The sequence below is a fragment of the Brachycentrus maculatus genome, unplaced genomic scaffold (assembly GCF_059751285.1).
Source record: "Brachycentrus maculatus isolate JH-2025_06_01 unplaced genomic scaffold, ASM5975128v1 h1tg000285l, whole genome shotgun sequence".
NCBI classification, from domain to species: domain Eukaryota; kingdom Metazoa; phylum Arthropoda; class Insecta; order Trichoptera; family Brachycentridae; genus Brachycentrus; species Brachycentrus maculatus.
In genome coordinates, this window is record NW_028281036.1 from 1,488,402 (window position 1) to 1,503,584 (window position 15,183).

General features: G+C 35.5%; 2 protein-coding genes across 2 annotated transcripts; one reads left to right on the top strand and one right to left on the bottom strand.

Moving 5' to 3' along the window:
- Nucleotides 1–19: 19 nt before the first annotated feature.
- LOC148305148 (macrophage migration inhibitory factor homolog) lies at nt 20–4,133 on the top strand. Its single transcript, XM_088267141.1, has 3 exons — nt 20–228; nt 1,828–2,000; nt 2,832–4,133. The coding sequence occupies exons 1-3, from the start codon at nt 121–123 to the stop codon at nt 2,908–2,910; spliced, it is 360 nt and encodes a 119-aa protein (XP_088123267.1). The 5' UTR covers nt 20–120; the 3' UTR covers nt 2,911–4,133.
- Nucleotides 4,134–4,794: 661 nt separating this feature from the next.
- On the bottom strand, nt 4,795–14,787 carry beag (IC cytokine homolog beag). Its single transcript, XM_088267143.1, has 9 exons — nt 14,509–14,787; nt 13,544–13,814; nt 11,574–11,744; nt 10,595–10,659; nt 9,480–9,732; nt 8,224–8,419; nt 6,898–7,071; nt 5,892–6,061; nt 4,795–4,962 (listed from the first exon to the last, which is right to left on the bottom strand). Exons 1-9 carry the CDS (start codon nt 14,664–14,666, stop codon nt 4,873–4,875), a joined length of 1,548 nt encoding a protein of 515 aa, XP_088123269.1. The 5' UTR covers nt 14,667–14,787; the 3' UTR covers nt 4,795–4,872.
- Between the last annotated feature and the right edge of the window lie 396 nt (nt 14,788–15,183).

A 15,183-nucleotide genomic window follows, 5' to 3' on the forward strand; every position in this document is an offset into this window, starting at 1 on the left:
GTCATTAAAAGTTTTATCTGTTCATTTAATAATACACTTGCGCGGATTTGTTCGCCGGTTAATTCATTCTTTAAATCAAACTTACGTTATTGTGATTGCAATTACATTACTTTAATAAAAATGCCGCATCTTAAAATCGAAACGAATCTTCCGAGCGATGAAATTCCCGGCTCTTTTGCAGCAAGAACTACGAAGATTATTGCAAAGGCTCTCGGCAAACCCGAAAGCGTAAGTTTCTAATGCAAATTAAATATATTTAAAAATTTTAATCATTTAACTTTGTATAAAGTAAAACCCATTTTTGAAACTTTATCGCTCGATAAATAAAATAATCTAGAATATATTATGCAAGAAAACAGTATTGATGTTTTTAAAAGTATTATTAAAAACATCAATACTGTTTTCTTGCATAATATATTCTAGATTATTTTATTTATCGAACGATAATGTTTAAAAATGGGTCACACCTTATCTAAACTTAAATCTTTCGAGTCAGATTGATTTTTGATAATGGACGTTATGAATATGTTATTGCATTTTATTATCTAATATTAAAGTTATCCATTGTAAAGCGGAAAAGCTTTTTGATATTTTACTTCACGTTTTAAGTGTATGTTTAAATTAAGTCATTTCCACTTTATTTTTTTATTCATCTTTTTCTCCAATTCTTGCAAAATCACAGAATACACAAGGATTAATCCTCCTATTTTCCGAGACCATGTTGGTTTTAATTTTTATGCAGCAACCTCCACTTACATCTTATTATTATTTTTTCTCTATATTTTGACCCGCAGTCATGTATGAAGAATATATTTTTAAATCAGTGATATATTTTTAATACACGGTTTGATACATCAACAAAATTTATGCCCTCAAGTATTATCTATGAGCTAAGTCACGCATGTTGTTATTAAAGCACTGAACAATATCCGTTCGCACGCTCTTCAGCATTGCCAATTTAAATAAATCTCAAAAAATCTCAAAAACCAGTAAGGTGATAGATTTAGAATAATTAAGTATGTATGCAAAAAGAAACTCAAATCTCGCACTGAGAGGCCATCCATAAATTGGTTGTATTTACAACATTTAAATGTTGTAAATACAACAAAATGACCGTAAATGCCCAGACTTCCATATTCTTCATCTTTGATGAGATGTCAAAAAATAATATGGTTGTATTTAAATTAAAATTGTTAATATGATTTAATTTATGTGTCCCGATTAATAATTTTGATTGTTAAAATTTTTCAAAATGTTCATTACTATACAAATATATTTTTTGTTTGTTCAATGCATGTTTTCTTCTCACATCTGGTCGCAGTAATGTTTTTTTCCTTCACAATTACCCTAATTGTACGTTCTGATTAACTCTGCATTCAAATTATGTATAATACTTACAAAAAATCAATAAGTATGAACTTTGATTTTTATTGATTTTTTTATGATTTTTTTCTAATGTATGCGGCCTTTGGGAAAATTTTAGGTCATCGATGCGGCCCGGGTGCAATTTGGGTTCGCTAGGCCTGGTGTAGAAGATAGTTTGGCTAAAGTTCCAGCGGGAATTTTTCTTCATATAAAAAGAATACTGGATGGTGAAACTGAATCACAGTTATGAATAAATTTTATTGTATGTGAAACTGTGTGTGCAACAAACATCATATACTACATCTATGATTGAAAACGTTTTTAGCATATGCAGCACATGTCTGTGTGCGCCCCTTGGGTAAATTTTAGGTCATCTATGCGGCCTGGGGTGCAATTTGGGTTGGCTAGGCCTGGATTAGACTATTTTTGTGATGTTTTGTACTAAGTTTTGTGATGTTGCAGTACTGCGTGTGTTCCATCGTGGGGGGGATCCAGATGGCCTGGGGGGGCAGCGAGGAGCCGTGCGCGGTGGGGACCCTCATGTCCATCGGCCAACTCGGAGTCGAAGAGAACAAGAAGCACGCCAGGGTGCTGTACGACCACATCGAGAAGGAACTGAACATTCCTCCCACCAGGTGTGTATCATATTACTTACTACACTAGAGTCTCGGATAACAGGGAAAATGATAGAAATTGAAAATGTGTTAATTTTATTTCCACATCGAAAACTTTTCTAATATGTACACGTAACATAACTGAATATAACAAACTAAACTATGAAATGCATCATGACCACCTCCGTAGTGTAATGGTCAGCACGCTCGGCTACCGTACTAGAGGTCCCGGGTTCGATTCCCAGGGTATTCCCGATATGAGTGATTTTTTCACTCTAATATTTATTCAATATTACTCTGGACTGGTATCTGAAGCGGAGGGCTGATCACCTTTCCTTCATGTTAATGATCAAGATAATACTGCATTTATATGATGCAGTGCCCTATGCATCATTGGGGTGCAGATAAGGATTTGATTGAATTGAAAAAATCAAAATACACTTGCGGCAAAGTAATAAAACATGTTTTACAGTAGGTAAATACTCACATACAACGCAGTGAACTATGAAACTAAATTTAAGCTTGGGTGAAAAAGTCCGTGATCGGTCGGATAGTTCGGAAGGTCGGATAACCGAGACTCCACTGTACTACTGCTTATTCTCTTCTTTTTCTTCCTCTCTTAATAGATCTGTTTAACCTTCCCCTCCCGGTGATATGTATTTGCTACAACTCGACTACATACATACATAGTCATTGAATATTACCATAGACTGGTACCTGAAACACAGGGCTGATCACCTTTCTGATCATGTATTACTTATAAGATGCAGTGCCCTATGCACCATTGATTATAAATATGGGTAAGAAGGCGTGGAAGCAGAATCTTAAGTAATCAATGAATTTTTGTTTCAGAATGTACATCACTTTCTCAGATGTAAAACCTGCCGATTTGGGCTTCAACAGCACAACTTTCCACGATATATTTGGATAAAATACCAGACAACCTTTTCTCTCTAATTCATAACATATATAAAATAATAATTATCTCTGATAATACCCATTTGATAAAGAGTTATCTAGACAATCTGGCTTGCCATAGAAAGCCGTACAAACGCTTGCATAATCTGGGGTCTATACGCCTTGCAGTTTTTACTATCGTATCATAAATTGATTTTCTCCACCACTAAATGTCGGGATGTGGTCCTGTGGTTACTGTCGCAGACTCTGACTTGGAGTTTCTGGGTTCGAACCATTTTAACAAGACTCAATACTTATTAAATTTAAGTTTTGTACTGAGATTTCTTGGTGGAACTGCATTTCATATAATAAAATAACAACTATTTAGTTTTTTTTTTTCACATTTTATTATTTTATTTGACCAGCGACTGGATTTTGTCATAACCGACATCATATGACTCCAGTCTGTCTGTTTACTGGTCAAATAAAATTTATGTAGACAAAAATTATGAAGTTGTTATTTTATTATATAAATACTTATTTTTGATAACAGGCTGCTTAGGCTTACAAAAATAGTATGATAATGAACCATTTGTTTACATGATAAGAACATAAATAATTCTTTTCGACCAGAATCATCTTGCAAACAGATTTTTGCATTATTTACTTAGGCAATGAATGCTACTCTAGTATATAATGTATACGCAAATCTGGCCTTGGTAATTTTTGCTGCAAAAGCTGCAAAAGCAATTAGGATTGTATTCTTTCTCCCCATTATTTTCTCATTTACTGGCAATCTTCAGAAAAATCACTCCCAAGGGTTGACAAAATATTTTAAAAGTATCATTTAATTGGGTGTTTGTTTTTTGTCACTGTTTTAAATTTGATTGTGAGAAATATGCTACATTTGGTTTAGAATGGAAGCATTTGATGTGAACGACAATGGTCCATTTTAGTAATAGTATTTACCCTCATGTTATATCACCGATGCCTTTGTGAAATTCATGCATATCTCTATACTGATATAGAATTGTACTTATGATTATAATTTTTTCTAGATTTTAGGAATATTTAAATGTTATCTTTTTCAAAAGTTCTCGTTTCTTTAATCAGCTATCCATAATATTTATCTTCATATAAAAAAATACAGTATAATCATTGTGTTATTGAATTTTTCAATATTTGGTGTGTAAATATTGTAAATACTTTCCGTGTTTTATAAATGTTAATAAAGGACTATAAAAATCTACATAATCAGTCTTTTGATACACATACATACTAAGAAGCCAAATAGGTAAGTGCCTTTAACCCTTACTAGTCCAACGTTGAATCTCATTCGACATTGATTTTTTGCTCTTAGATCCCATGTCGGATGTTATTCGATATTTTTTTCATCATTAGTATTATTTATTTAAATTCCAAGCTTATATTTTTGCCATTCGTATCTATGTGGAGCAGAGGACAAAATATTTTTCCAATTGGAATGTAACTGATTTATTTTTAAATTTTGGGGGACCGGGAAGGGTTAACACATTGTTTGTGTGAAACGCTTTTAAAGTGTCTTTTACATACTGTTGTTAAAGAGCGGGAGACACTAATAAACGTTCTATTTGCTTACTGTTGGTAAGCCGGAATATAATAAAAAGGTATCAATATAATGTATTTTCTCTTTTACATACTGTTGTTAAAGAGCGGGAGACGCTTATAAGCATTCTATTTGCTTACTTTTGGTAAGCCGGAATATAATAAAAAGGTATCAATATAATGTATTTTCTCTTTTACATACTGTTGTTAAAGAGCGGGAGACGCTTATAAGCGTTCTATTTGCTTACTTTTAGTAAGCCAGAATATAATAAAAAGGTATCAATATAATGTATTTTCTTGTGAAAGAGTATGAAGTGGAAAAATAAAAGGTATAAATTTTGCACTCTTTTAATATATACATACACTTAATCACTACACAAGATAAATTTCACTGACAAAATGTTGATACATATTAATATTTTGGTTTCTTGAAGTCTGGTTCGTCACCCCTGGCGCTGGAGGATTCTTTGGGGGTTTTTCTTTTCTGTATAATATTTTGTATCTGCAAAATAAACGCGAAATTAAGACTGGGTCAAAAAAACACTAATACTTAAAATACACTCATTAAATCTTGTGGGTTTCATCTTCCACGTAAGCGATATATGTATTAAATTATCAACGATTATATTCTTATTACTTTTTTCTAGATTATTGTGTCGTGTTGAATCTTTTATTTGCTGATATTTCTAGCCACCATTGCAGTGGTTATCGTTGTCATCGATCATAGAGACTTTAACAACGCATTTTTTAGTGATATTTTTGTTTGTTTTAGCTAAGAAGTAGCTCGTTATAACCGAGAATAAATGTATGGAGGAAAATCACAAACTAAAATGTCAACGAAGGTTACTCGTTATATCCGAGATCTCACTATATCTGTGCTCGTAATAACCGAGTTCGACTGTAATTATATATCTTCAATTTCACATCATTATATTTTTAGCATACTGTTATTTCTTTTGATAATTTATATGCTATGTTCTTATTTCTATTTTAATACCACACGAACCTTAGATGATTGCATGCTTCGCCTCAAGGTTTGCAATAAAGATAAATAAATAATAACCTACAAAATACCAATGAGGTATATAATTTTACATTATCGCTTTTTTTTAACATGACAGTATTGGCCCTCACCTTACCTTTCTAAATGTAGGTGTCTTTTATTCATAAGTCTATAATTATGGGAGAGTAGATGTCTATCATTTTAGAGCAAAAACGGCAACATACAATCATTGGTTCTAAATATGTATTGTTCTAAAACTTTTTCCCATTCAATTCCCAACTATCAATCAACCATATGCACAAAATTACTACATATTTCTTTATAGGCAGGCAGCCTCACTGGGTATTAACTGGTTTAACTTGGTTTATTATCCAGAGAGGCTTCTTAGTAAGTAATTTTGCAGAACAATCATGCTTTCAGAAATGTACCTGTTGCCACTCGCGGTCTAACTCTGCCTTGTCATTCTTCTCTCTGTTGGTTTTTCTTGTCTTTCTCCCGTCCATAGTCTTCAGCCCGTACTGGAAAGCAGCCTTGGGAAGTGCTTCCTTCTGGTTCATGTATGCCGAGTACTCTTCTTGGGTGTCGAAATCCCAACGCCCTGCGGACACAACACAATACAGTAAAGACCCTAGTTGTTGACACTTCAACCGGTTAACTGCCAAAAGCGTCCTATGATGCATAATTTTCTGTAAACAGAGTGCCGCTCATACAAAAAATATGTCTTAAGACGCGCCATTTTAAATGAACTTTTACTAAAGAAAATCAATTATTTAAAATGTACAAATATATTGAACGCATAGTGACATCTATTGAGAATATCTTTGCATCCTTAGGATTGAAACAGAATTTGTTTTTACCACATTAAACATAAATTAAAGAGAGCTTTGTCGTCGGAACAACTAATTGCGCTCAGGGTTGTCCAATAATCCCCAAGTTGCCGTCACTGCCGACAGTGATTTTAGTGTCGATTCTGATGATTTTTAATTTTCAATTTTTTTAAATCATAGTGTGTGTATACTTTTAATATTAAACTAATATAAACAATTACTTTTGACATATAATTAAGTTTTCATATTTTCTATGACAAATTTTGTGACAACCCTGCACCATGAGCAATTAATTTTATGATTATGGATAAATGACTGCACGGCTGGCACGCTCTCCATTTATTTGGTAAGTTTTATAAATAAACGTTATTACACTTTCAATAACAATATGTTTAGGTTTTACTGTCGTAAAATTCGCGGCGTGCTGGGTACTGCCATACATGTACCTGCCGGCAGTCAAAAGGTTAAAAGAACATTATTTTATACAAAAATGATTACATGTATTATATTTATTATGTACGAATTGGGTACGGCCGTAAATAAAGGAAAAATAAATAAATAAATAAAATAAATAGTGCGAAAGATTAGGAATACGTAGTATACTCACCAATCGGACCCTTTTTGTTGCCAATGTCCATCTTGCTGTAGTCTACCTCGTCGTCGGAGTCATCGATGGCATCGTCCATCTCCCTGAGGCCGGGATAGCACTCCGCGTATCCTTCCGGCTCCGCGGCGAGCTTGGACAGCAGAGAAGCAGCACGTATTCTAGCACCGGGAAGAACTGGAAAGTAACAAAGCATTCACTTCATGCGATTCACTGAAAATAAAGGGTTGATGTTCCTAAGAGTGAACAATAAATATGGAAGCAGAACACTTCCATATCTGTTGTTCACTACTCGCGAAGGTAAGAGGGCAAACAAAAATATGGACCGAGGGCAAAATAAAGGAATGGGTAAAAGATTAACACATTTCAGGCGGGTATTTTTTATGTTTTACGTTTATCCGTTGGCGACAGGATTTGATAATTATGTACATATAGTATTATGTATATATATATATGTATATATATATATATATATATATATATATATATATATATATATATATATATATATATATATATATATATATATATATATATATATAGACTTTAACAAAGAGATTAGTACATAATATTCACATAAAAACATTAAATAATTCCTTCTTTTCTGACTTTGAAATGAGGCCGACGCAGAGGGTACAAATACTCTTCCCGTCCTTAAGCATCAATCGACCGAACGGGTAGAAATACCTTTCCCGTCCAAAGTATGTTAATATTGTGATACTTGTAATAAAATATATTTGATTTTTTTTACCTTTTTTGTGTGTATATTATGATAAAACAGATAAAATAGAAAAGAAAAAAAGTATCTAAAAAGAACTCCACCGACAACACACATTAGGCTTGGTGAGTCGCTATGGGGAAAAAATATGGATAAGAATTTATGAATGTATGTATATGTACGTACTTATTGTTTAATACATAAATGAAGATTCTAAAAAAAAATTAATTATAATAATTTGGTTTGTCCCAGATATTGCTTCTTAGCAATTAACCTGCCAATGTGCTTATATTCTGTATCAAAAAATTTATAAGCTAGGATTTTCAATAGTTTTTATTTTATTTTAAAGGAATAACCCGCAAAGCCCCTACTTTTAGACGCTTGTCTGCAGGTAGGATAGTAAGGATAAGGAAGGTAAATGTGAGAAATAATCACAAACATCCAGACCAATTGAAAATAAATCTTTCTTGAATTCATTTTGAAATTGGCGAGAATGGAACCCGCCACATCAGTTTCGCAGTCACCAGTTACACCACGGCGCCTGTAACGAGTTGACAGCCCTTCCAACGCTTGACAAAATTTTCAATAAACAAGCATGATGCAGGACTTACCATCCTCCTTTTCTTTTTCCAAAGGTTTATCGAAATAAGATTTCCTATTATCCGAGCCGTCATCTCTCCCCCTATCCCGGTCCCTGTTACTGTCTCTGTACAGGTTCCTCCCGGAGCTGTCTTTGGTGGGGATGTAGTCTCCCAACTCCCCGTATATGGAGTCATCTTGGGGCTTGAGAAGTTTCCCGTTCTTGTCCTGCATTCAAATTGGAAATAAGTATGAAATATTTTAATATATATATTTTTTTCGAACCCTTATCCGCACCCCAATGGTGCATAGGGCACTGCATCATATAAACGCAGTGTTTTCTTGATCGTATACACATGAAGGAAAGGTGATCCGCTTCAGGTACCAGTCCCGGGTAATATTGAATAAATATTAGAGTGAAAAAAGCACTTTTATTTATTTGACCACCCCCTGGGAATCGAACTCGGGACCTCCAGAACGGTAGCCGAGCGCGCTGACCATTACACTACGGAGGTGGACATAGGATGAAATATAGTCGGCATTAAAATCACCTACATAATCATTGATTATGTAGGTCAGGGATGGCGAACCTATGGCACGCGAGACGATTTTAATAATTAATATGTCATTCCACAAAGTTAGTGCCAAATCAATAAGTAATATTCTCTGGTTCACTGATCATGCTTCTGCCAATCAAATCTTCATGATCTCACGATAATGATTTTTTTTCTTAAAACCCTTATCTGCACCCCAGGCGCATAGGGCACTGCATTATATAAACACAGTGTTATCATGATCGTTAACACAAGAAGGAAAGGCAATCAGCTCTCCGCTTCAGGTACCAGTCCAGGGTAATATTGAATAAATCATAGTCGTACAGGAGAAAGTGACTACCAAAATGTAAAATGTTCAGGAGGGCCATTTAAGTCACTTTTGCTTGGCAAGAAAATAAACATCAATGCAGTTAGTCATTTTTAACAAGACAATATGTTATACTTCCAAGTTTAAAATCCCTTGGAATTTTTTCAGGGCAATATTAAGCTAGTAAGGTATCAAATAGTCAATGATCACGTTTTTGTGAAAAATGCACTTGATCGCTTTCTCCTGTATGACTACGAAATATTAGAGAGAAAAAAATCACTTATATTTATTTGACCCACCCCCCCTGGGAATCGAACTCGGGACCTTCAGCACGGTAGCTAAACATACTATCCATTACACCACGGAGGCGGACAAACACAGTAACATACTGGATAATAACTCAGAAAAATGCCATCAGCAGATTCACCTTATTCTTCTTCCCCTTCTTGTTGTGCCGGCCTCCCTGGCGCAGGTAGGCCAGCACCTGCGCCAGCTTGTTGATGACGATGTCGTTGTTAGTAAGCGCCGGCGAGGAGTTCTGGCCCTTCTCCATGTTGGGCAGCTCCGCACGACTCCGCATGAGGGTCAGGGGGATGTCCCACTCCGCCGACTCCTCCAGTTCCATGATGTAGGCCATTCGACCCGGGATGAACATCTCATTCCGCTCAACGTGCTTAGACCTGCGTACAAAATTGTTCATTCTATGGGTGCTTGTGCTCTGTCCAGCAGTCCGGTTTTTTCAAATAAAAGCGACTTTGACAGGTTAGCATGATCGAGTTCACGCGCACCGTGATCACGCATCGATCGAGCGCACCGATCCGTAAGAAGGCGGCCAAAAGCACAAGCCAATCATCCGTTTTATCATGCTAACCGGACTGCCGGACAGTAAAATTCTGTGTAGTGCACAAGCGCTGTATGGATGGGAAATTTACGTGAATACATTAAGGCCAAGCATTCGTTTAGTCGCATTAATTTTCTCTATCTCCAGGTAATATTTTATGTAATTTTTTTTTTAAACACTGTTTTTGCATTGAAAAAATAAGTTATCGAAATAATTATATACTTTTGTGAGAAAAGAGTTATTGTGAGTTAAGTTTTAAAAAAAATGTAAAAAATAATTTTTCTATATATATTCTAAAAAAACCAAAAAAATATCCAATATACATTCTTAAAAAAATTTGGTGTGACCTCTTCGGTGGTCTCCGGTGGAATGAATGCAACATAACGAATGCTAGGCCTTAGCACACGGGAAAGTTATTTCTACCCGTTCAGTCGATTGATGCTTAAGGACGGGAAGGGTATTTTTACCTTCTGCGCCGGCCTCATTTCAAAATCAGAAAATAAGGAATTATCCAATGTTTTTATATGAGTATTATTTACCAATGTCTTTAGGTCTTAACTATATGTGCAAAATTTTAAAATCCCGCCGCCAGTGGTCCGCAGGCGTAAAAAATACCAGTCTGAAATATGTTTCCATATAATAGTTGTAATATTTATCTTTATGTTTCGATAAAATAGTTTTAATATATGTAATAAAAATACCTATAGGCTGCCAGGGTTTTGTAAATATCTCGTCCTATTTTAGTTTTGAATTCCATTTCGTCTTCCTGAAAAAAGAATGACGAAAATGGTATTGAATTATGGAGTAAAAGCAAGTTAAAGGGACCATAATTTGAAATATATTTAGAGTTAGCGAATCAGATTTTTTTCTTGTTTTCTTAGATAGAATGTTATTCGGAGCATTTGTCTGAAATCAGAAACTTAAATTAACTGAGAAAATTTTTTCCTCTTTTCGTTATTTTTAATAAGATATATAGATTTGTTATCTAATATCTATTTATATTTAGCTAAAAAATGTAGGATTGAGACATTTCTTTTGTTGAAAATGATATAAAATTAGTAACTTTTATGTTAAAATCAAACACTGATTTTATGTATTAGCTGACTTCTTCTTTCTGTGCCACTTCTAACGAAGATAGGCGATCATCATGGCTATCTTCAATTTTGATGCTGCAGCTCGGAACAGAGATTTGGCGCTTCTGCCAAAAACAGAGATTCTGCTGACTGTTCTTGACAATATTGTTTTTCTTATAAGGGCATTTAAAAATAAAATCTGAAAATAGTACTTTATTGTTTCGGCATTAACTTTGTGGTAAGACATGTTACAATGATTAAAGAATACACTTGTTTTATACCATTTGAGTTTCATTAAAGACTATAAATGTTTCGGAAGTTAAACTTCCATCATTCAGGTCTGTATAATAACTTATAGTTATTATACAGACCTGAATGATGGAAGTTTAACTTCTGAAACATGTAGTTTTTAATAAAACTCAAGTGGTATAAAACAAGTGTATTCTTTAATCATTGAAAATAGTACATTTAAAAATAAGTTAAGATAATCTTAAAAATAAGTTAAGATAATATGTATAAGAATCCTTGAAAATTTCATTTTGAGAGGTGTCACGGTGTGCCACAAAGCATCACCCGGACCACAATTTTAAGATAATTTAGTCATCACCTCTTCCTTTTCTTTCTTCTCTCTATCCTGTCCAGTGGCCAACTCCTCGAGCTGTATCTCCTGCTCCACCTCCCGGGAGTGGATCTCGGACCGGACCTTCTGCAGCAGCGCGTAGTCCAGTCCCTTCACCAAGTGAGTGTGTTCCATGTCACCACCCAAGAATTTTGATTCCTGTAATTAAAAATAAATATAGTCTTTTTTTTAATGTCCGCCTCCGTAGTGTAATGGTCAGCACGCTCGGCTACCGTACTGGAGGACTCGGGTTCGATTTCCAGAGAGGGTCAAATAATTATAAGTGATTTTTTCACTCTAATATTTATTCAATATTACCCTGGACTGGTACCTGAAGCGAAGGGCTGATCACCTTTCCTTCATGTGTTAATGATCAAGATAACACTGCGTTTATATGATGCAGTGCCCTATGCACCATTGGGGTGCGGATAAGGGTTTGAATGATTTTTTTTTAATGAGGCAGGGTGGATAGCAGCCATCTGATAATAGAGTTTACAATCAAATTATCAAATAATATAAAAACCATTATTATTGTACTGGGTGTAGAGCACTATTAAATAGTGTTAATGTCTGCCCATAATTGAATATCCATATTGTATTCTCAATATTATTAATATTTAAAGCATTTACTTTGTGGTCAGTCATTTTTACTTATTTTTTTTTACAAAAATGTTAGTAATATTAGTATATAACCACTCACCGAGATTTTTATGTCTACTGGTTTCGAGACATACCTGTCTCTTTGTCAGGACAATCACTACCACAGCATGCAAACAATACTACTAATAGTGAAGGGGAGTATTGTTTGCATGCTGTGGTAGTGATTGTCCTGACGAAGAGGCAGGTACGTCTCGAAACCGGTAGACATAAAAATCTCGGTGAGTGGTTATATACATATATTACTAACATTTTTGTAAAAAAATAAGTAAAAATGTAAACATTTTTGTAAAAAAAAAATAAGTATCCATATTGTGTTCATTTTTTTAAACCTGTATTCATGCAATGGTCTCAACAACTTTCCACATGGTGGCACTAAACTAAATAGACTTGGAAGTATGCCTGATTTTGGCGCCACCAGCTGAGAAACTTGTGAAGAATTTATCGGGTATCGAGACCGTTGCAAAGATTTTGGGGTAAGCAAAAATGGCCCTCCACGGAAGCCTTACCCACACAGTTTTTAATAAGATGACAAATATATTCTGTAAAAACAGCCTCAATCTGAAGCTTCGGCAAATATTGGTTAGGTGTTATGTCTGGTCAGTTTCTTTACAGAGTTGAATCGTAGACCCTCAAAGTCAGCACTATGAACTATTAGAGGGATTCAAAATGTAGAATGTTACGTATTCCATGGAACGATATGGTCCGCAACGCAAATGTCCTCCAAAAAGCAAGAACAGGGTGACAGTTGCTGACTGATATCAAGGTCCGGGAGGTGTCCTATCTGGAGCATGTGCTGAGAGGAGAGAAGTACAAGCTATTGCACCTAATGGAGGGTCAACGAGGTGTGAGTAGAAGACAGGTGGTTCCGGAATATATGAGATTGGACGGGATCAGGACCGTCGAGGCGCTGTTTAGAGCTGTTCGAGACAAGGACAATTACTCTCAAGTGATAATCAACATCAGGGGGACCTGACATGACACGAATAGAATAGAGTGGGCGGTACAGACTATATTGACGACCCGTAGCCTGCACTTTGAAAGCTGTCCCACCGCATGCCCAGATCTGATACAAAAGCATCTAGACTTCCTGACAGATCTGCTCTTGCTAAGCAATTTTTTTCTTGAACTAAGTTGCGAAATTTATTGAAAATGTGAAACAATATAAAATTGTATCCCCATTTTACTGTGAATTTACATTTAAAAGCTTTCAATATACCTGTCACTGCCAATCTAAATAAATACAAGATTGTAAGTCCATCACCAAATTTTCTAGAAGTACCCCGTAGCCTGCACTATACCTGTATCATCTGCCTCCGCCGCTCCTTGGCGTCCATGCTGGACTTGATGTCGGGCGCGACGGCCCGGTAGGCGCTGCCCGCGCCAGCGCCGCTGGGCTCGGCGCCCGTGTAGTCGGGGTTGTCCCCATCGCGGCGCTCGCGGGCGCGGTCGCGGTACTTCTCCGCTAGCTCCGCCAGCTTGGTGTCCTCCTGCTTCTTCAGCGCCGCGTAGAACGACTTCTTCTTGCGCCGCAGCTCCCCGCGGTCCTCCGTCTCGGGAGGCGGCATCGCGCTGCAAGTTTAACATGCGATTAGTCGCTAAACAAAAATAAACCTTTAAAACATTCAGAGTGCATCCAAATACTTTCAATCATTCAAGAAATATTTGCTAATTGACGAGGACAAAGAGAAAAACAATAGAACAGCGTTTATTAGCAATTTGGACTTGGGTACGGACATTTTCAAATTTCTAACCAACTAACTAACTAACACATAGATATATACAACATTTTGAGTGTGTCCAACTACTTGTTAACAAATCTGGATTATCTCCGATTAGGAGTTAATTTTTACATCTTTTTTTTTGACATCTTAACATAGATGAAGAAGAATATGGAAGTCTGGGAATTTACAGGGCTGACGACTTTCTTAGGCTTGATAATTTGATACATGTGTTAAATCACTTCTATTTATTTTCACCTCCCTGGGAATCGAACCCAGGACCTCAAATAAGGTAGCTTAACACGCTAAGCATTACACCACGGAGGTGGACAAACACATAATAGTCTAGTCGTAACTGCTCCTTCCCATCAGTGGTACATAGGGCATTAAATCGAATCAATGCAGAACTAACTTGATCATTGATTTCACAAATCCAACGTGATCTTAAAAATTATTTTGACCACTTTTGAGTTTTTCTGAATAAATATTTATTTAAACTTCTTGAAGAGAATCAGAAGTTGTAAATCCAAATGTGACCATTTTACCTAGCATTTGCAACAGCCTCCCTGACGGAACCAGCGGGGTATGATGAACTGGATCCAGAAGAATGGCGAGGAGTCATTAACAGCTTTCTGAAGTCATCATTTGTAAGACGTTGTGACATAGGGGTGTCTTCCACCCCGACATGTTCGTCTTGCGGCATTTTGATTGTGTCTTTTAACAGCCCTGCAATGCACAATACGTTAAATGAAAGAAATATATATGTAAACAGTAACGAGTTTTGATTTTAGTGATCAAATGTCAAAATTAATGTTACCAGAGATAAGTTTATTAAAAAAAATTACTTACAGACAATAGAGAATAAAAGGTAGATGGACCAGAGACAATAATAATACCTATTATTTTTTGAGATCTCATCAAAGATGAAGAAGAATATGGAAGTCTGGGCATTCAAATATCCAGACTTCTATATTATTCTTCATCTTTGATGAGATGTCAAAAAATAATATGAAAAATACTCCTATAATTGGAGATATTCCAGATTTGTAAACAAGTATTTCGACACACTCAAAATGTTGTAAATAATGATACAACTTGTAAACAAACAACAAAAAAAAAACTACCCCACCCTTGTAGATTCCATACAAGTCAATTTCGTTTTTAATTCACCTATGTATTGCGTTCAGTATGATACTGATTTCGTTGTGAAATACTAAATC